The following is a 19511-nucleotide window of genomic DNA, read 5'->3' as shown; positions in this document are numbered from 1 at the left end:
GGCGGCCGGCTGAGGGTCAGCTGCTGCGGGGCTGAGCCAATCTTGCTGCCGTCTGGAGCTGCCTGGCTGGCAACGGCTTCCTGGGGAGTGAGAGGGAGCCACGCCCTGCCCTGGGGAGGTCCGAGGCTTTGTCAGATTTGGCCATGCCTGGAAGCGACGGGGGAGCAGTTTTCCAGCAGGAGAGAGCATCTTACAGGTAGCGTGGAAAGACCAGGTGGTGGGAGCACAGAGCAGACTCCTGGCTGGGGCTGGGGGTGAGGAGTGGGCTGGCAACGGCTTCCTGGGGAGTGAGAGGGAGCCACGCCCTGCCCTGGGGAGGTCCGAGGCTTTGTCAGATTTGGCCATGCCTGGAAGCGACGGGGGAGCAGTTTTCCAGCAGGAGAGAGCATCTTACAGGTAGCGTGGAAAGACCAGGTGGTGGGAGCACAGAGCAGACTCCTGGCTGGGGCTGGGGGTGAGGAGTGAGGCCTTCCCATCCCTTTCCCTCCTGCCATCTGCTGCTCCATCAGGCCTTCTGTAAGGCTGAGCCTTTCAGGGCAGCCTGAACCTTGGAGTTCTAGAACGGCAGGGCTGGGGGGCGTCCTCGGGCATGGAGTCCAGTAACTGCTTGTGTAGTGAGGATCTGGGAGCATGGCCCCTTAACAAGGGCATTCACCCGCAGTTTCATTTCCCTGCTGGACAAGCACAGGAACTTGACAGGCAGGGCAAGAACGTCCAGGGCCGGGAAGTGCCGCGCTCAGTCCTCGTAAGCGTATCTCAGGTCATGCTCACCACCCCTCAGTCGTGAGCCCACCCTTTCACGGAGTGGGGGAGGTGTTGCTGTCTCCCGGAACCTGCCCTGGTGAGCAGACACATTTCTCCTGTGCGTGAGCATATCCATGATCTGCCAGAACCGGGGGCTGTTTGCTGGGTCTCCCCATTCTCCTGCCACCCCCATCCCAAGAGCACTGTCACCTTCGGCAAGCGCCTGCCCTCATTTGGGTCTCCTCCTCTCCTTGCTGGCCCCACATACCCAGAACTGTGGGTAGGAGGGTGTCTGGGGTCCCTTGGCACAGACACCCCACTTCGCAGTGGTGCTTCCAGAACAGGGGACAGACCGAGGCTGGCAGAGGGAGTGATGCTCACTGCAGAGAATGGTAGCCCTGTTTGCTTCTAGAAGACAGTGAGGTCAGTGACAGTGGATGTTAACTGAGGATCCTCAGGGTCTTTGCCCTTTACCTGGGGAGGCACGGCTCAGGTCTGCGTAACCCCAGACCTTTCTCAGCCCAGTGGTTCTCAGTTGGGGTGCTGCCCCCTGGGAGGCACTTGGTGATGTCTGGAGACATTTTGGGTGGCACTTGGGGTCCGTACTGGTACCCAGCAGAGGTGGGGATGTTACTGGACATCACAATGCACAGGACAGCCCCCACCCACCGTAAGGAATTGCCAGAATGCAGACAGGGCCAAGGTGGAGGGGCCCCTGGGTTCGCTGCCTGGTGTGGCGCCTTGGAGCAGTGAAGCGCGTTTGACGACACCCACAGCCAGAGAACCCAGTGCTGGGCAGATTGTACATCAAATCTGCTCCATGTTCTGAGACAAGTCCTTGCCTGTCTGGCCCTCGGTCTTCATGTAGGCTTTGAGGGACCTGGGTTGGATGACATTAAGGTCTCTTCCAGTCCCAGCTCCGTATGACTGTGTCAAGAGCAAAATACTTACAATGGCTTCCACATGACCTCTGTTTTCCTCCTGCTTCTCTGCCTCACACTCCCTGGGCTTGCAGGGCTCCCAGAGACCAGGACGGACACAGCCATGTCGGAGCTGGTGCCGGAGCCCAGGCCTAAGCCGGCCGTGCCCATGAAGCCCGTCAGCATCAACTCCAACCTCCTGGGCTACATCGGCATTGACACCATCATCGAGCAGATGCGCAGGAAGACCATGAAGACCGGCTTCGACTTCAACATCATGGTGGTCGGTATGCGAGGCTGCGGGGCCACTGGAGGAGCTGGGGGCGGGCAGCACAGAGGGCCGCATTTCTTCCCCAGAATGGCCTCCGCCCTGGCTTCTCTATGGTGTCACCCACAAAGGCCCAACTCTCCTCCACTCCTCCAACTGGTCCAGGGTGGGAGCCTGGGCTGGAGGGTCAGCCTAGCCATCACCAGCTGACTGCCCACAGGCTGCCTCCTCACCATGCTGCACCTGCTTCCAGGTCGGGGCACGGGACAGTCAGCTGTGTCCTCTCCTCCCAGAGCTGGCTGGAGGATTGGATGAAGGGTGATCTTATTTCTGACCTGTTGTGCTTCAGAGCTTTGTGAGAGTCTCCGGGCTTCAGCCTGTAGAGCAGGAAGGGACCTCTGCCTGTCCCAGTGAGATGCTCTCTCTGCTGAAACGGATCTGGGTGTCTCCCTTCTTCCTTCCCCTCCTCTAGTCCCCTAATCAGCCATTAAATCCTGTCCATTTTAACCCCCCCCCTTTTTTAGAGGTTTTTGCTATAGGGCATGTGCGCTTACCAGAAAGACAGACAGACAGAAAGCGAGAAATCACCCCCCAGGGGGGATGGCCACACCACAATCCCTTCTCCCCCATGCTCCTCTCGGGATCTTGGGCATGCACACATACACGCCCAGCGTGAATTTAAGCCACCAGGTCCAGGACTTGAACCGCGGCCGACTACATGGGAGTCCAGCGATATAGCCATTATGCTAACTGCTGGTCCCCCCCCATTTTCTAAAATTCGTCAGAGGGCATATGTTTTTGTGAGAGAGAGAAGAGAAAGAAGAGAGGAGAGAGAGAAGAGAGAGTGAGAAGGCACACTGCAATCCTTTCTCCTTCATCACTCCCTCCTTTTGGGATTTTGGGCATGCATGCACATCACCTGGTATGTTTTTCAAGTTGCTGGGTTTGGGACCTGAATCATGCAGTCAGTCATGTGGAATCCAACCACCTTAACCACTGTGCCACAGGCTCCCCTCGCCCCCAAATCTCACTAAGTCTGCCCCCTTCTCTCCATCTCCTGTGCTACCACTCAGCCCCTAACTCGATCTCTTACCTGGACTGGCACCACCTGACTCAGCGCTGCTCCAAGGGCGGATCTGCAGCGGGAGCTCACCTGGAGCTCGGGCCAGAGTATGCATCATCTGGAAAGTCTCGCTGTAAAAACAGCTGATCTAAGCAGCATGCTTAGTGACAGCATCGACTTACCCAGTGGTGCAGGCTTCTTGTCCCCAGAACCCGTGGCACATGGTTCATAGACCCTGGCAGCTGGGCCATGGGCCACATGTGGAGTAGCACCGACCTTCCTGGCTGCTTGTCTCCTTTTCCCTCCGATCCATCATCTTCCAGTGACCAAACCTTTCAACTGCAAAACTCATCAAGTCACCCATAATACCTAAAACTCTTTAGTAGCTCCCCTCTAGCCTCAGACTGAGTTTAGACTCCTAGCTGGCCTGGTGCTACCTCTCCAACTCCTCTCTTCCCACGTCCCCTGAGCACTGCACTCGGACTGGTGAGGAACTGTTCACATTTACCATGCTCTTTCCTCCTCTGAGCCTTTGCATATGCTGTTCCTTCTGTCTAGGACCCCCTTCCTGCATCTCATGGCTCGTTTGAAGTCATCCTTTCAGCTCAGTTGTTGCTTCTTTCTAGAAGTCTTCCTTAATCCCAGAGAGAATGGCTTGGTTTCCCTTCCCTGTGCTTTTCCTTCATGGCAGTTAAAATAACATGCTACAGTTGTCCGCTTATGTTCTGGTCTCACTCTGAACGGCTCCTCGAGGGCAAGGATGATGCTCAATCCTGTGCCTCCATGTCTAGGAAAGCACTTAGCACATGCTAATTAATAGACAAATGACCTTAGGAAGCATCTCAGACCGAGAAAGGCAAAGGTAAGACCCGTGGGCCACCTCTCTCCCTGTGGCTTCCAGGGAAGCAGTCACTACCAGTCAGTCATGGCAAGTGTTCGGTACTGAGCCTGGATGGACCTTTTACATTTTTTAAATTTGCTAGAGGGGATGTGAGCTTTTCAGAGAGAAGAGGGAGAGAAGGAAAGTGAGAAAGCAGCCCCCCATGGGGGATGGTACGCCGCAGTCCCTCCTCTAGTCTCCTTTGAGGATTGTGGGCATATACATACATGCATTAGGTGTGTTTTAATTTCTTTCTTTCCTTCTTCCTTCCTTCCTTTCTTTCTTTAACGAGATTTTTTACTATAGGGCGCGTGCACTTGCTGGAGAGACAGAGAGAGACAGAAAGGGAGAAATTTTCTCCTCTCAGGGATGGCTATGCCACAACCCCTTCTCCTCTATTCTCCTCTTGGGACTTTGGGCACACGCACACACACACATCAGATGTGAGTTTCAAACTACCAGGTCCGAGACTTGGACTGTGGTCTACTACTTGGGAGTCCAGTGACATACCCATTATGCCATCTGCTGGTCCCTAATGTGTTTTTTTGTTTTGTTTTCTTTCCTCTTTTTTTTAAAGGTTTTGCTATAGGGCATGCACACTTGCCAGAAAGAGAGAGACAGAAAGAAGGAAAGTGAGAAATCACCCCCAGGGAGGATGACTACCTCACAATCCCTTCTCCTCCATTCTCTGCCTGGAATTTTGGGCATGCATACACATGTGTCTGGCATGATTGTTTTTTTTAGAGGTTTTTGCTTTAGGACATGTATAGCTCACAAGAGAGAAAGAGAAAGACACAGTGAGAGGGAAAGTGAGAAATCACTCCCCGGGTGGAATGGCCACGCCACAATCCCTCTCCTCCATTTTCCTCCTAGGATCTAGGACACACATGCACACACACTCCATGTGAGTTCCAAGCCACTAGGTCCGGGACTTGAACCGTGGTTGGCCATGTGAGAGTCCAGCAATGTAACTGTTGTACCATCTGCTGGTACAACACTTGGTGTGATTTTTTTAAAAAGAATTATTTATTCAATTTTATTTATTTATTCATTCATTTTAATTTGATTAGAGAGAGAGACAGAGAGAAAGTAACTGAGAAAGCAAGCCACCAGGTCTGGGACTCAAACCGTGGTTGACCACATGGGAATATCCAGCGTCTTAGCCACCACACCACCTGCTGGTCCCACGAAGAATTTTCTTTATATTTTTTCAGAGAGAGGTCTAGTGCCTTAACCATCATGCTACATGCTGATCCTACCCAGTGTGTTTTTCAAGCTGCTGGGTCTGGGACTTGAAACACATTGTAGGCCATGTGAAGAGCTCCAGCTGCCCATCATGCCACTGCCTGGCTCGATGTAACCTTTTTTTTTTTTAAACTATAATTATTTATTTTATTTTATTTATTCATTCGTTTATTTTAATTTGACCAGAGAGAGAGAAAGAGTAAGAAAGCAAGCTGCCAGGTTTGGGACTCGAACTGTGGTCAGCCATGTGGGAGTGTCCAGCACCTTAACCACCATGCCACCTGCTGGTCCCTCGGTGTAACCTTTTTAACACAGTGGCCTTGGTGGTACCACAGGCTGATCAGTGGGAATGGGAAATGCACCTTGTTCCCTACTCCTGGCCTCGTCTAGTTCTTTCTCTCCCTCTGTGAAGACACTGACACCCAGAGGGGACAGACCTGTCCAGTCTAAGGTCATTCAGGGCAAGAGTGGAGTTGGGTGTAGAACCCTAGGCTCTTGCCTCCCAGCTGGTCCTGTATCTAAGATACCACAGGAATGTTCCAGGTTCGTGCTGCTTTGACTTCACTGCCTGTAGGATTCATCTGGAGGTCCAGTTAAAACACAAATTCTGACTCATAGGTCTGGGTGGGCCTGAGCGTCCACATGTCCTGCGAGTGTTCGGGTGACGCTGATGCTGTGGGTTGGTTGCAAGGCTTTCTTGCACATGTCAGAGTTCGAGAAGCACTGTTCAGACCTGCGGTTTCAAATGCCTTTTAACTGTAGAATTCCACCTGGAAGTGAAATCTGCAGAACTGCACGTGCATGGCAATATCTTGATTTGATTATCAAAAAAAATGAATGAAAGAAAGAACAGAACAGAACTGCTTGTGGACAGTAGAGGGAGCCTCAGTGAAGGAGGCAGAGGCCGGGCAGGGATCCTGCCTGTCCAACCTCCTCCTCTGGCAGTGCCCTCTCTGCACGTGTCTCCACAGGACACTAGAGTTTCAGGCAGCACAATTAAAACCCCTGCACTTGAATAAAGAGTGGCTGAGGGTAAAGTGATTCCTTGGGTTCGAGTCCCTGGTCCTGCTTTTGTCGGTGATGTCGCTATGCGTCTTTTGTGTTAGGTGGGGATGACTGTCTAGGGCCATCTGACCTGGGGATCCGAGGGCTCTGCTGTGGGATCAACAGGACTGGTACAGGCTGTATCAGAATGCTAAGGAATTCTACTCTCACTTTTAGTATTATTAAAGACTTAAAACTTAAGCAAGACACCAAACCCAAACAAGAACTGCCACTCTCGACAAAGGCAGAGGTTGTCCCTTTCCCAGTGGTCCTGGGGTTCCAGGAGAGAGAATGTGGAATCTAAGCTGTGCGATGTTTCCCCATGGCTGTCCAGGAAAAGGAACCGTTCCCACCTGCTGTTCTCCACACTCAGCCCCTCCTGTCCCGTCAGTGGCCAAACACGGAGTTGGTCCTACCCCAGCTCTCTGAGCTCATGGGAGAGCATGTAGGCTCAGGAGGTGGACACGGGGTCCCTTTGCCTTCTCCTCCTGCCTTGCTGCAGGCCAGAGTGGACTGGGCAAGTCAACGCTGGTCAACACACTCTTCAAATCCCAAGTGAGCCGCAAGGCCTCCAGCTGGAACCGGGAGGAGAAGATCCCCAAGACAGTGGAGATCAAGGCTATCGGGCATGGTAAGGACTAGCAGGGACCCCTGTGGGCTTTGTTCCGACTGGGGGCCTCTGCCACATGGGGTGTATTGGGGAGTAAGATGAACGAAAGGCAGCCTCAGGACAGAGTAGAACTGAGCACCAAACTCCATGAAGCAAACTTCTAGAATGGTAGTATAGAAAAACACACGTTGTGGGGCTGGGATGGGAAGAAGCGGGCCTTGAGCTGGGTGCAAGAGTACGGGCGGGATTCAGACAGGAGAAGGAAATGGGGAGGCTATTCCACCTGCGGCAAGCTACACCAGCAAACTTGGTTGTTTCAATTCTTGGTTCTGAAGAAGGGGAGAGGCCTGGGTCTCCCTGGCTGGTAGACTGCAGGGCCCCTGGGGTCCGCTGTGGCTGACCGCTCTGCTGCCATTTCTGTTCATCCCCCAGTGATAGAGGAAGGCGGTGTCAAAATGAAGCTGACTGTCATTGACACCCCAGGCTTTGGAGACCAGATCAACAATGAGAACTGGTATGTGTCTGCCTCGGAGCTATCCCTCCAAGGACTGCCAGGAAGGTGCTGATGTGGTGCAGACGCATTCACGTTGGCAGCCACCTGCACCCCACGCTCTGCAGGTTCCTATAGCTGGAACAGGCTGGGTCCCCTGGGAGTTCTACCCTGCTGACCGTCCATAGAAGCTATGGGAGGGAGGGAACCTCGGTCAGCAGGTATCCTGGACCCACCAAGGACAGAGGAAATGAGAGGGGTGTGAGGGAGCTGCTGCCTGACCATGCCGAGGCGTGCCCAGATGCATCTGTCTGCCTCTCCCACCCTCAGCTGGGAGCCCATTGAGAAGTACATCAATGAACAGTATGAGAAGTTCCTGAAGGAGGAGGTGAACATCGCCAGGAAGAAACGCATTCCTGACACGCGTGTCCACTGCTGCCTCTACTTCATCTCCCCCACGGGACACTCGTATGTATCTCCCCCAAGCCCCTGCCTGGGCTGGCTCTGGTTTGCATCCTCTGAGCACATTCGGGGTTGGATAACTGATGCCTTAACTCAGCTGCAGAGGGCCAGATGGGCTAGAACATAGCCATGGCCTTGGGGTTCCCCAGACTTTCCAGCCAGGTGGGTAAAGCTGACTACTATAGCACCCCCGCAGCCCATGGTGCCCTGCCCCACAGCAGACTCCCAGCAGAGAACTTGGTGCGTGCAAGTAGAGGGCACCTCATTTATTCAGAGTGCCTGCTCAGACAAGGCTGGAGTTGAGGCAGCAGGAGGGTGAGGTGGGGGACAGGGCTGCTGGAGCGGGGCTGGAGTGGGGCTGGAGCTTTCAGGATGTGGGTCCCATGGTAGCACTTGGAAGGGGCCAGCCCAGCACGAGGGGCTAGGTGTCTAGAAGTGGCAGAGAGTGCTGGGACCTCTAACTGTGGGTAGCAGGTGAGCCCCCATGACAGGAAGTGAGGAGACAGCCCAGGGATGGTGACCCCAAGGGACAAGCAAGCAACCTTCCGCTTTCCTGTGTGTGTGTCCGTTTGTCACAACTTACACTAAGCCCTGCTGCTAGGCAGGTTCAGTTCTCAGAAGGATGAAACAAGCAGAGTAGGCCCCCAAGCCCAGAGGAACCAGGTCCTCAGCAAGTGCTCAGTGAGGGGGGAGGGGACAAGAAACAAGCCCTGGGCCGGCTGAGAGCTCAGCACAAGGTTGGCTGTATCCCTCCCCAGACGTGACCCGCCGTCAGAGACAACGAGCAGGTGGCCTGACTCAGTGAGTCCCCTGATTGCCAACTACAGCCAGGTTAGGCCCTCAGACCCAGGTGGGGCAAGGCCGCCAGGGCCCTGCGGGACTAGTGGGGACTGGAGGAGGCACGTGGAAGTGCTGGTCGGTGACCATGACCCAAGGACACATGGGGGGACATTCCACAGAAGGAAATGCCCAGGTCGGAAAAGACATCATGAAGGAATGGTCTGAGGGAGACTTAAAGTCAGGCATCTGTGCCAGGGAGCCGAGGAAGGAGCAGGGAGTTGGCGGGACCATGCTGAGGAGGAGTTGGGGACCATTCCGAAGGTGGAGAGCTGGGACGTGTGCGAGGGGGGCAGCAGCCTCTTGCCTCAGCCAGGTCCCCAGGACCCCTATGGGCCCTGAGACCAACCAGCTGGTTGTGAGTTGCCGGGGCCTCAGCTGGAGTGGTGGCGGTGGCAGGGTGGAGGAGGGCGAGGTGGTGCCAACATCCCCACCTTCTCTGGGCCCCAGCTTGCGACCTCTGGATCTCGAGTTCATGAAGCACCTCAGCAAAGTCGTGAACATCATCCCTGTCATTGCCAAGGCTGACACCATGACCCTGGAGGAGAAGTCCGAATTCAAGCAAAGGGTGAGAACCTCCTTTCTCCTCTCCTGTCTCCGTCCCTTCTTCCTCTCTCCTGGGTCCAGGCCATCCTCCAGCTCACTCTGTTCCTTACCTCTGCCCTCTGCCTGTCCCCCCTCCCCAGACTCTCCAGCCCGCCTCTGCTTAACCATTAAAGAGACTGGGGCTGGTGGAATCTGAGACCAAGCCAGGCTGCACCTTCCCACCCTCTAAACCTGCCTGCGGAGACTGCTGAGCACACATCAGCACGGGCAGGAGAAATCACGCCTCACCTGTAGGCTGTTTGACGGGCTAGAGCAGCTAGTCTGCGGCCTACTGGTCCTTCCTGGCACCTTCCATCAGCTCAGCCCTGTGCTGAGTGCACGGGGGTGGTGGGATTTAAGAGAAATGTAAAGACAGCTGTTGCTTTCGAGAAACTTGCAGGTCACCCATGGCCTAGTGGATAAGGGAAACTGACCCCACACGGCAGACTGCAATTCAAATCCCAGCCCTGCTGGCTAGAAAAAGCATGCCAACTGTGTGGGCATGAGTGTCCCAAATCCGGCAGGATGGAGAAGTGGAGAGGGGATAGCGGTGTGACCAGGCCTCACTGGGGGGTGCCGTCTCTTTCTGTCTCTGGCAAGCACATACACCCCTGGCAATTAAAAAAAAAAAAAGATTTACAAATAGTAAATTCAAATAGGACACCAGAGAGGTCCTGGATGGCTTCCTGGAAGAGGTGAGATGTACCTTGAAAGAGGGTATAGGGGGACAGGCCTGAGCCCTGCTCAGTGAGCTCTGCACTCAGTGGTATTGCTTCTCTATCTTACCCATATGGGCCGGAGACGAGCAAGCTGGTTGTGGGTTGCCGGGGCCTGCAGCCTGCCCCTGCCAGACCCTTCCTTCCCTCAGCTGTCCCGTGGCAATGGTAAACCCAGGGCTTCCATTTATTCACTCAGAATCTTCCTCCGCCCCAGCCTCAGCCTTCAGAGATGACTGTGGCTCATCGAAGCTGCATTCATCTCCTGAGCATCTCACGCTCACACGCGCATGCACACACGTGCACGCACACACGTGCACACAGAGCCCCCTCGTCCGTCGTGCTGACTCTGGGCCACCTTGCTTGTCCTCCCTGCCTCTAGGTTCGTAAGGAGCTTGAAGTGAATGGCATCGAATTCTACCCCCAGAAGGAATTCGATGAGGACCTGGAGGACAAGACGGAGAATGACAAAATCAGGGTGGGTGCTGCCTCCCCACGCGGGTGCCCTGGGCTCCCCGGGATGGGTACCATGAGCCTCCTCTGTCTTCCCACCTGCTGCTGCTTTTCCATACGCCCTGCCCACTGTGCCTGACCCAGACCAGAGGCACAGGGTGAGAGGACCAGGGCCATGGCCAGGACTTGAATCCATAGGGGGCTCCCTGTCCTCAGGAGGTGGCGTTCCTTTCTGTCCCTAGACCACACAAAAGTCTCCTTTTCCCCCACGGGGCCCAGGAAATCTGGAGTGTGGGTGATGGAAGGGACACTGCAGGAAAAGCACTGGGCTGGGCTCCAGGGCAATCTGGCCTCTAGTCAGACTCGTCCCCTGTAAAGTGCAGGGGTTTAGGTTAGGTGAGTCATGACTTTCTTTTCCCCTAGAAGAACCCTTTTTAAAAAACCAGATCTCAGAGCTCTAACATACAAAACGTGTAAACAGAGCTCTTGGCTCAGTGGCACGGGGCACGTGCCCTGACTTCCCAGCAGGAAGTCCCAGCTCCCTGAAACCTGGCTTGGACACCAGCAACCTAGGTCATTTCTTTCTTTTCTTTGTTTTGTGAGTTTGCTATAGAGCATGTGTGCACGCTGGAAAGAGCAAAGAGAGGGGAGGTGAGGAATCATCCCCTGGGGGGATGGCCACACTGCAATCTCCTCTCCGCCATTCTCCTCTTGGGCTTGTTGAGCGTGCACGCACATGTTCCTGGTATGATTTTCAAGCTACCAGGTCCAGGACTTGAACTGCACAGTCAGCTCTGTGGACCCAGCCACCTTAACCACCATGTCATCACTGGCCCTCCTAGGTGATCTCTAAGTTCCTTCTCAACTCTGCATTTCTGTGATACTGTGATTCTGTATCAGAGTCCCAGGTTCTAATCTGGGCTTTTCTACTAACCCACTATAACCCAAAATAAATCACTGGCTGCTTTGGTCCTGAGTCTCGTCCTCTGTTACATGTCGATAATCTGGTAGAAGCCCCTTACCTGACGTAGTTGGGACAGGTCAGTTACCTGATAAAGTCAATTGGAGTGAGGAAATCATGTATACAAATCTTAAATATTTAACGAAGCTGTTACATTACAATAATGTAACACATGAGGCCAGCAGGTGACATGGTGGTTAAGGTGCTGGATTACTACATGACCAGCTGCAGCTTGAAAAATATCACACTGGACATGTGTACATGCGTGCCCGAGATCCCGAAGAGAATCGAGGAGATGGTATTGCAGTGTGGCCATCCTCCCCAAGGGGTGATTTCTCACTTTCCTTCTCTCTGTCTATCTCTGGCAAGTGCATGCATCCTATGGCAAAAACCTAAGTAAGTAAGTAAGTAAATAATTAATGTAGAACATATACATTACTTTCATAAATATTCTTGTTATATTGAATCAAAGCCTATTTTCTGAAGCTAAGTCTACTCTTAAAGCTGAAACATCTCACCTTTACACGATCTTTCTGAAGCATTGAGCTGAATTTTCAGAGCATCAATTCTGCATGTTTATGTTTCCTCATTTTATTTTAAAGCAGTTGATCCTTGAACAATGCAGGGGTTAGAGACACCAAGCCCTCTTGCAGTCAAAAGTTATCCAAATATAACTTTTTTGGTTTTTTTTTTTAGAGGTTTTTGCTATAGGGTGCACGTACTTGCCAGAAAGACAGAAAGAGACAGAGAGATAGAAAGTGAGAAATCACCCCCATGGGGGATGGCCACGCCACAATCCCTTCTCCATTCTCCTCTTGGAATCTTGGGCACACACGCACACGCGCCCAGCGTGAGTTTAAGCGACCGGGTCTGGATCTCGAACCGTGGCCCACTACGTGGGAGTCCAGCGACATAGGCATTACGTCAACTGCTGGTCGCCCCAAATATAACTTTTGAGTCCCCCAAAACTTAACTAATAATAGCTTACTCTTAACTTGGAAGCCTTACTGATAACATTAAACAGCCAATTAACACATAGTCTGTATGTTATATGTATTATATATTATATTCTTATAATAAAATAAGAAAAAAGAGAATGTAAGGAAGAAAATCATAATGGGGCCAGCCGGTAGTGGTGGTTGGGACTCCTGGCCCATATGACTGATTGTGTGGTTTGAGTCCTAGACCCAGTGGCTTGGGAAACATGCTTGCCTGTGTGCATGCGTGCTCAAAATCCTGAGAGGAGAATGGATTGCAGCGAGGCCATCCCTACCTGAGGGGTGTTTGCTCTTTCCCGCTCTGTCTCTCTTTAGTAAGTGCATGCATCTTCTAGCCAAAAAAAAAAAAAAATAGGAGGAGGAAATGCATTTACAGTATTGTACTGTATTTTCCAGTAACCCACATGTAAAGGGACCCACACGGCCCACCCTGTGTCGTTTCAAAGTCGGCTATAGTTATTTATCCGGTACAATAACAAGTACGCGGCAGATTTGGGAACAAACAGCTGGCTCCTGGTACATATCCATATTGTTTTAGACAGGTTCTGTCTGTCGCAGCTCGCTCCCGGAGTTGTTCCAGATCGGACAAAATGTGTGAAGGCGCTGAAGTGCACAGGGCCCTCTGGCTGAAGGGAAGCTGGCTTATTAGGGTGAAGCAGCGATGGAACCAGCACTGGGTCCAGGAGTCCTCACTCCCAGTTCAGTGCTCTTTTCAAGGGATAGCCTTGCCCTTGCCATTGGTATAACTGGACAAGCATCAGCTCTGTGGCTCGGGGCCGCAAGTGGCGTGATGGTTAAGGCACTGGGCTCCCACATGTTGACAGCAGTTCGAGTCCTGGACTTGGCAGCTTGAAAATCACGCCAGCATGTGTGCTCATGTACCCAAAATTCCAACAGGAGAATGGAAGAGAAGGGATTGCGGTGTGGCCATCCCCTCTGGGGGGTGATTTCTCATTTTTCCCTTTTTTTTTTTTTTTTTCTCTTTTCAGTGAGTGCATGCTCCCTATGGCAAAAAAAAAAAAATTAAAGAAAAAGAAAAAAAGAAACGTGTGGCTCCAGGCCAGTCCAGGGCCACATGCCACTCTGGCCTCAGATATAGAAGGCTGATGGTGCACGTGTGTCTGGTTTGTGTTTTGCCCTGTCCAGCAGGAGAGCATGCCTTTTGCTGTGGTGGGAAGTGACAAGGAGTACCAAGTGAATGGCAAGAGGGTCCTCGGCAGAAAAACTCCCTGGGGAATCATCGAAGGTAATTCAATACATCTTCTGGAAGAACCAGAGTTACCCAGCAACTATCTGTTAAGCATGGAGAGGTTGAGCGCTGTCCTAGGCTGTGTGATACTGATTGAAAGCCATCCGGATTCTGCCCACAAGGAGCTTACAGTTGAGTTGAGAAGATGACTCCCAGGCAGGAAGCAGTAAGACTGGGCATCTGGAAAGTGGAGAGATTAGCAAGGAAAGGAAAAACTAGAGAAAGATGGGGACTCTGACAAACCACTTAAAGGTTGTTTCAATGTTGCTGTTTCCATTTGCTTATGAATGGGTGTGACCTTAGGTCATGATGGTTCTGAAAGTTTCCAAAGAATCACTACAATGATCTTATACAGTACGATAACCCGATATCCCAATAACCCAGTGTGGGGAGCAGGGCAGAGGTTCCTGTTCTCTGACTATAAGCTGCTGAGGCACTCGAATCTCAGGTTAAGTGCCTTGTCCAAGATCATATAACTTGTTCATTGTAAAAATTTGGATTTCAGACTTAGATATTTTATTTTTATTTTTATGAGACAGGACAATCATGCATGGGGTAAGAGAGGAATTTATTTATTTATTTATTTTAAAAAATTATTTATTTAATTTTATTTATTCATCCATTTATTTTAATTTGACCAGAGAGAGAGAGAGAGAGAAAGTGAGAAAGCAAGCCACCAGGTCCAGGATTTGAACCGTGGTTGGCCATGTGGGAGTGTCCAGCGCCTTAACCACCACACCACCCGCTGGTCCCAGAGAGAGAGAGAGGAATTTATTAACAAGGTCTCACCACATTGCCATCCTTCCTGCCCCTGCCTCCTAGTTAACTAGGACCACAGGTGCACACCATGGCATCCAGCCTCTTTAGGCTGGGTCAGGAATTGAACCCAGGCCTTCCATTCAGCTTTAGGCTTTGCGCAATGGTGCCGTCCCTCTTGTACCACTGCAGCTGGGCCCAGACTGAAATACTTTTATTCCAAAACCAAAGTTCATCCCCTTGTCTTTCATTGTCTCACATTTTCCTATAACCTTTTTTGTTTGTTTGTTCAGTAGTATTTTCTCATCATCTGCCTTGAATTGGAATTACTTATGAGAATATCTGTCTCTCTCATTAGATCATGAGAGCAGAGGGTTCATGACTTAACCCTTGTCTGTTCCCACAAACCTTTGGCAAGTGATTTGCAAACAGGTATTCATTCTGTGTTGAACTGGATTTAGCATGTAGTGTCTGACCTTTTGAGATGGCTCAATTGCTGTTCTCTAAGTGTTACTTTCTTTCAATCAGAATATAAGCGCCTTAAAGATAAGATTTGAGTTTAGGCTTTGGCATTTCTTAGACTCCCTGGGTGTTAGGTTTTTTGTTTGTTTGTTTTTTCTGTAAATGGGAAAAAATAATAGACCCTAGGAGCTATTCCACAGATTTCTAGCATAGTATTGTGCTAGAAATTGTAGCTGCTTAATAAACATTTGTTCAGGGCCAGGTCATGGCACAGTGGTAATGCAAATGGCCCCACATAGGAAAGGTCCTGGGTTCGTGCCCTGAGCAGGCTGGGTGCCTATCTGCCCATGATCTGGACTGGCTTAGACTGGGGGGGTGGACAGTGGTGTCAAGACCCCCACAGGGGTGCCTGTCTCTGTCTCTCTCTCTCATAGAAGAAACAAATAAATAAACGTTTAAACTAGACAGCAACAAAATGTTTGTTCAGTGAATCAAACCCAGTGCACTGAAGTGAGCAAACCTCTGGTAGGGTTACAGATCATCTGTCCCCTGGCTCTGTCCTAAACACCTCCACAACCCAAACAGAAGTTTACCTCTTAGGTATTGCTGTGTGAATGAAATGACTTGCTTTGTTTTGTTTTATTCGTAGTGGAAAATCTCAACCACTGTGAGTTTGCCCTGCTTCGAGACTTTGTCATCAGGTAAGATGTTGCCACACCCCCTACCCAGATGGCAGGTTTAATTATTGAGGACTGGGGGCCATCTGTTCAGATTCACTTCCTGAGTCTCCAGGTCTCTCTGGCAGAGTTTCCTGCCTCAAAGCAGAAGGGGCTTTGCTGCTTGGGCTGGGTCCAGTCCATCAAAGTGATGTATCTGCCTCAGAGGTGGGTACCTGCTCCTCCTTCTGCCCTAATCACACCTTTCTCTCTCCTCACCCTGTGTCCTTCAGGACCCACCTCCAGGACCTCAAGGAAGTGACCCACAACATCCACTATGAGACTTACAGGGCCAAGCGGCTCAATGACAATGGAGGCCTCCCTCCGGTGAGCGTGGACACAGAGGAAAGCCACGACAGTAACCCATGACGGCCCCTTCTCTGTGTCATCACACATACCTACTTCTCCACACACGCGCATCCCAAATACCACCACCAACCACCTTCTTCCTTTCAACTCTGTCCACAGGCCTGTCTGGTACTCATGGAGCACCTTGTCTACATTGTGTGTGTGGGGTGTGTGTGTGGGGTGTGAGTGTGTGTGTGAGAGAGAGAGAAAGCATTTGTGTGTGTGTGTACACGTGCACGCGTGTGTGTGGTCAGGGGTGAGGTATTTTCATTGCCCTCCCTGGAACTTCCCTTGTAAGTTTGCTTCCTCTGTGACTGTACATTACCCGTCTTCTTTCCTGTGTCCCAGATCAAAGCCGACTGCCTCACTCAAGAGGTCTGGGGGAGGTTTCATTTACACACGATGGGGGCAGGTGAGCCCCCGGCAGCTTTCTTACCTCTGTACATACCCCCAAACCGGGGCTGCAGACATTCTTCTAGGACGAGTGGCCAAGCTGGGCCTGGGTGAGGGTTGGGGACCGGACAACTCTCCCTGGAAGTCTGGAGTAAGTTTAGGACTTCCTGGGAGAGCAGAGAAGTGTGCCGGAGCTGGGTTCCTGCAGGGACAATTAGCACCTGGAAGTGGAGCTCCACCCTTCCGTCCACGTCACAGTCGCTGTCCCAACGCTGCCACTTCTCACTGTCCTGGGCTGTCGCTTTCCACCCTCACCTGTGTCCACTCGCACCCAGCTGTCTGCGTCTGCTTCCTCTTCCTCTTGCCCTTCTCTCCTTTCTTCCTCCGTTCCCTCTTCCCTGCCTCTCTACTCTGAGGTCTCTCACTTCCTTTCTGAGCAATCCACTTCATCTTCATTTCTATAGCTAGACCATATGCCCAGACCACTTCCAAACGTGACCTCGGGCCACCTTCAAATCACAACCGAAAGCATGGGACAGTTCAGAGCAAGACGACCAGAGGCAGGGAAATAGGGAAGGACATTTCTGCAGGGGAGTGCTGACACTGGCCCTGAGTGGTGGGCGCCAAGGTGAGAGCAGACAGCGTGCACTCCCGGGCCTGGTTAGAGAAGCACGTCTGCTGGGCGAGCTGGACAGCCTTGGGGTGGGGACATTAAGCTCTAGAAGAACTGACTCTGACGAAGTACCAGAAGCAATAGTATGTGTCTCTCCTAGTGGGTTGGCTTTGGTGGCACGTTTCAGAGAGCATTCCCCGTGCTCCCGTCAGATTGATCTCTCTCTGGCTTTTCTGTTGCTCCGTTTGTCTCATGCCTATTTGGCCCTGTTTTCTTCTTTTCAGTTCCCCGTCACTTCTGTGCTAAGCTAATAACATTTCTGTCTCTGCTTCTTCCCAACTGTCCCTTCTCTCAACTCCTGGAGACACTCCGGTGACTCCCGCCGCCATACATTGAGCCTTTCCTTGCCTTCTCCTTAAGCCCTGTATTTATAATGCACATATTTCCTCATTTGTCATACATGCAAGTTGTTCTCTTCCCTTTAATCTGTTAGGTTGCCGAAACTCGGGGCTGGAAAAACAGTTTAGCCTTAGGAGAGTGAAAACACCAAGTGCTACTGTTTACAATAACCTCACACAACCTCTTGTCCCATCTCTTGGCCCAGTGTAGGTGTCTAGCTGGTCCTCTATCAATCCCAGCATTTATAACCCCACTGTTTTATCACTCAGGTGCTAGGAAAAACATAGCCTTGAGACCCGAGATTCAGTGGACCACGTGAAAGAGGTTGGGTGATCAGATCGCCAACGACCCAACGCCTACGATCTTGGTCTTTCTGGGAGGCTTATTTACTAATCCAGCCCTCATCCTCCCTCACCCAGAAAGTTACTCCAGGGTAGGCACCTGTCAGGATAGAATGGCGGCAGTTACAGTCCAGAGGTTATCACGTTTTAACAGAATGATCCCTACTTCTGCAGTGAGGGCTCCAAGTCAGAGGGATGGGACTAGACACCTAGAACATGCTGGGGAAGGCCCCAGGGGCCAGTGTGGGGGGCATGGGAGAGGCTGAGTAGGAGAATGGTACGTGGCACCCCTAAGCCACAGCTCAGCCTCCCTGGAGAAGCTGTTTTGTATGTCTTTTGCCCGCTGCCGGTCTCCACACCCTCAACCGTTCTCAACCCCCTGCAGGGAGAAGGCCTCCTGGGCACTGCCCTTCCACCTGTGCCAGCCACCCCCTGCCCCACTGCTGACTGAAGCCATTTCAAGCGCTGCCTCTCCCTCCATTCCTCCCAGCTGTTATTGCTGCGGGGCCAAGCCCATGTTAGTGTTGTGCTTGTCCAGCCCACCACCACACCCCCCTCAGCCCCCAGCCCGTGGGAGGGGCCACTGCCTCTTTAGGACAGTTGCTTCCTCCAGGTACCCAAACCACTCCAACTCCTCTCCTCCCAGTGGACCGGAGCTCTCGCCAGCACTGCCCTACTCCATCGTCCGTGTCAGCCGGCCCCAGCCCATCTGTAGGGTGGAAGAACTCATCAAGAGCTTCCACCTTGGCACACCCATGCCAGCTTCCTGTAACTATCTCCAAGGGGCATGGCCTTTCTCCCTGTCCATTCATCTGCATGAGCTACTCTTGGCTTCTTTAAAGGGTCAAGAAAGCAATTTTCTGCTTGTCCGATTCATCATGGTTGGCTGTGTGAGCCCCAGTGTGGGACAAGGGTGTCTCCTTTATTGCTTAAAGGCATTTAGAAGGGTGGATCACTACAGATGTTGGGGAGCCAGGACTAGGACCACTTTTACTTTTTAAAACATCTCCACTTGTGGCTGGCCCATGTGGTTGCACCCCCTCCCTACCCTATCACACAGCCTCTTAGGAAGAGAGCTTTTCCCCAAGAGACGTTTTGGAAGATGACTTCCTTATCCCCAGGGAAGTTCTTATAGAAAAAGAACTAAACACACATTACCCCAGACAGGTAAGATATATACTCCAGGAAGAAGAAAGCAACCTTCTATCCACTTAGCAATAAGAGGGGTCTCTTCCCACTTACCCTGGCTACTCCTACCCCGTATCCCACCCCGTTAATGTGAGTAATGAATTAGCCTGGCCACAGGTGGTCACTGTAGGCTAACAGAAAATACCCAGCGGGCAAAGCCCTCCATCAGATGCATGAATGTTTGCGAGTGTCTCTGCTGCCACTGCCCCACACTCTGTGTCTTTATAGAATCCCCCCTTGCCCGCTCCCTCCGCATCTCCACCTGGACACAACTTGCTCAAAGGCTGGTGACTTGTGGGCCAAGTCCTGATGGAGCAAGAGGCCCAAGCCTAGGGGATGCAAGAACGACCCATTTCTTAAATGTTACCAGCCCCAGCCAACCTTACCGTTACGTTATGGCTAAATTTCCCAGTTGAAAACAAGCCAACAGACAAACTGGTTGTGTAAATGTTGCTAGACTTTGTGTTGTACAACTAAACATTGCTGTTTGAACAATAACTGGCTGGCCTGTGTCTTATTTCTGCTCTCTGACCCAATTACCCATTACATCATCATATACGTGTGGAGTGTGATGCAGGGATTGTCTTGGTAAGAAGTGACCACAGATACCAGAAATGGGAACACTCTGCAAGGCCAGTTCACTCCCAGTTGGCATGAAGTCCAGCCTCAGTTGCTATTTCCTGGGGTTTTGTATTCAGAATGAGTGATAAAGTTATTGTGCCTGACCCCGCCTCCCTCAGTGAAAACTGTTTATTTTTGTTCAGTTAACT

The 19511-nt window shown here is 51.7% G+C and overlaps 1 protein-coding gene across 4 annotated transcripts in view; it reads left to right on the top strand.

Moving 5' to 3' along the window:
- SEPTIN3 (septin 3) overlaps window positions 1-19192 on the top strand; it is a 26600-nt gene extending 7408 nt beyond the window's left edge. The window contains exons 1-11 of one of the 4 annotated variants that reach the window (XM_006150716.2): window positions 280-396; window positions 1760-1951; window positions 6667-6795; window positions 7207-7288; window positions 7595-7732; window positions 9014-9131; window positions 10247-10342; window positions 13423-13522; window positions 15393-15444; window positions 15693-15786; window positions 17939-19185. In XM_006150716.2, coding sequence (XP_006150778.1) covers window positions 1789-1951; window positions 6667-6795; window positions 7207-7288; window positions 7595-7732; window positions 9014-9131; window positions 10247-10342; window positions 13423-13522; window positions 15393-15444; window positions 15693-15786; window positions 17939-18004 — 1038 coding nt within the window. In that variant the 5' untranslated portion in view covers window positions 280-396; window positions 1760-1788 and the 3' untranslated portion in view covers window positions 18005-19185. Of the gene's footprint in view, window positions 1-279; window positions 397-1759; window positions 1952-6666; window positions 6796-7206; window positions 7289-7594; window positions 7733-9013; window positions 9132-10246; window positions 10343-13422; window positions 13523-15392; window positions 15445-15692; window positions 17703-17938 lie in introns of those variants that run through there. The other 3 variants (XM_014588688.2, XM_027772735.1, XM_027772736.1) reach the window with 3 other exon arrangements.
- The last annotated feature ends 319 nt before the right edge of the window (window positions 19193-19511 follow it).

Source organism: Tupaia chinensis, unplaced genomic scaffold (genome assembly GCF_000334495.1).
Source record: "Tupaia chinensis unplaced genomic scaffold, TupChi_1.0 Scaffold000294_5, whole genome shotgun sequence".
Classification (NCBI taxonomy): Eukaryota; Metazoa; Chordata; class Mammalia; order Scandentia; family Tupaiidae; genus Tupaia; species Tupaia belangeri.
The sequence above is the reverse complement of the archived record's forward strand: the minus strand, read 5'-3'. Positions and strand labels throughout refer to the sequence as shown.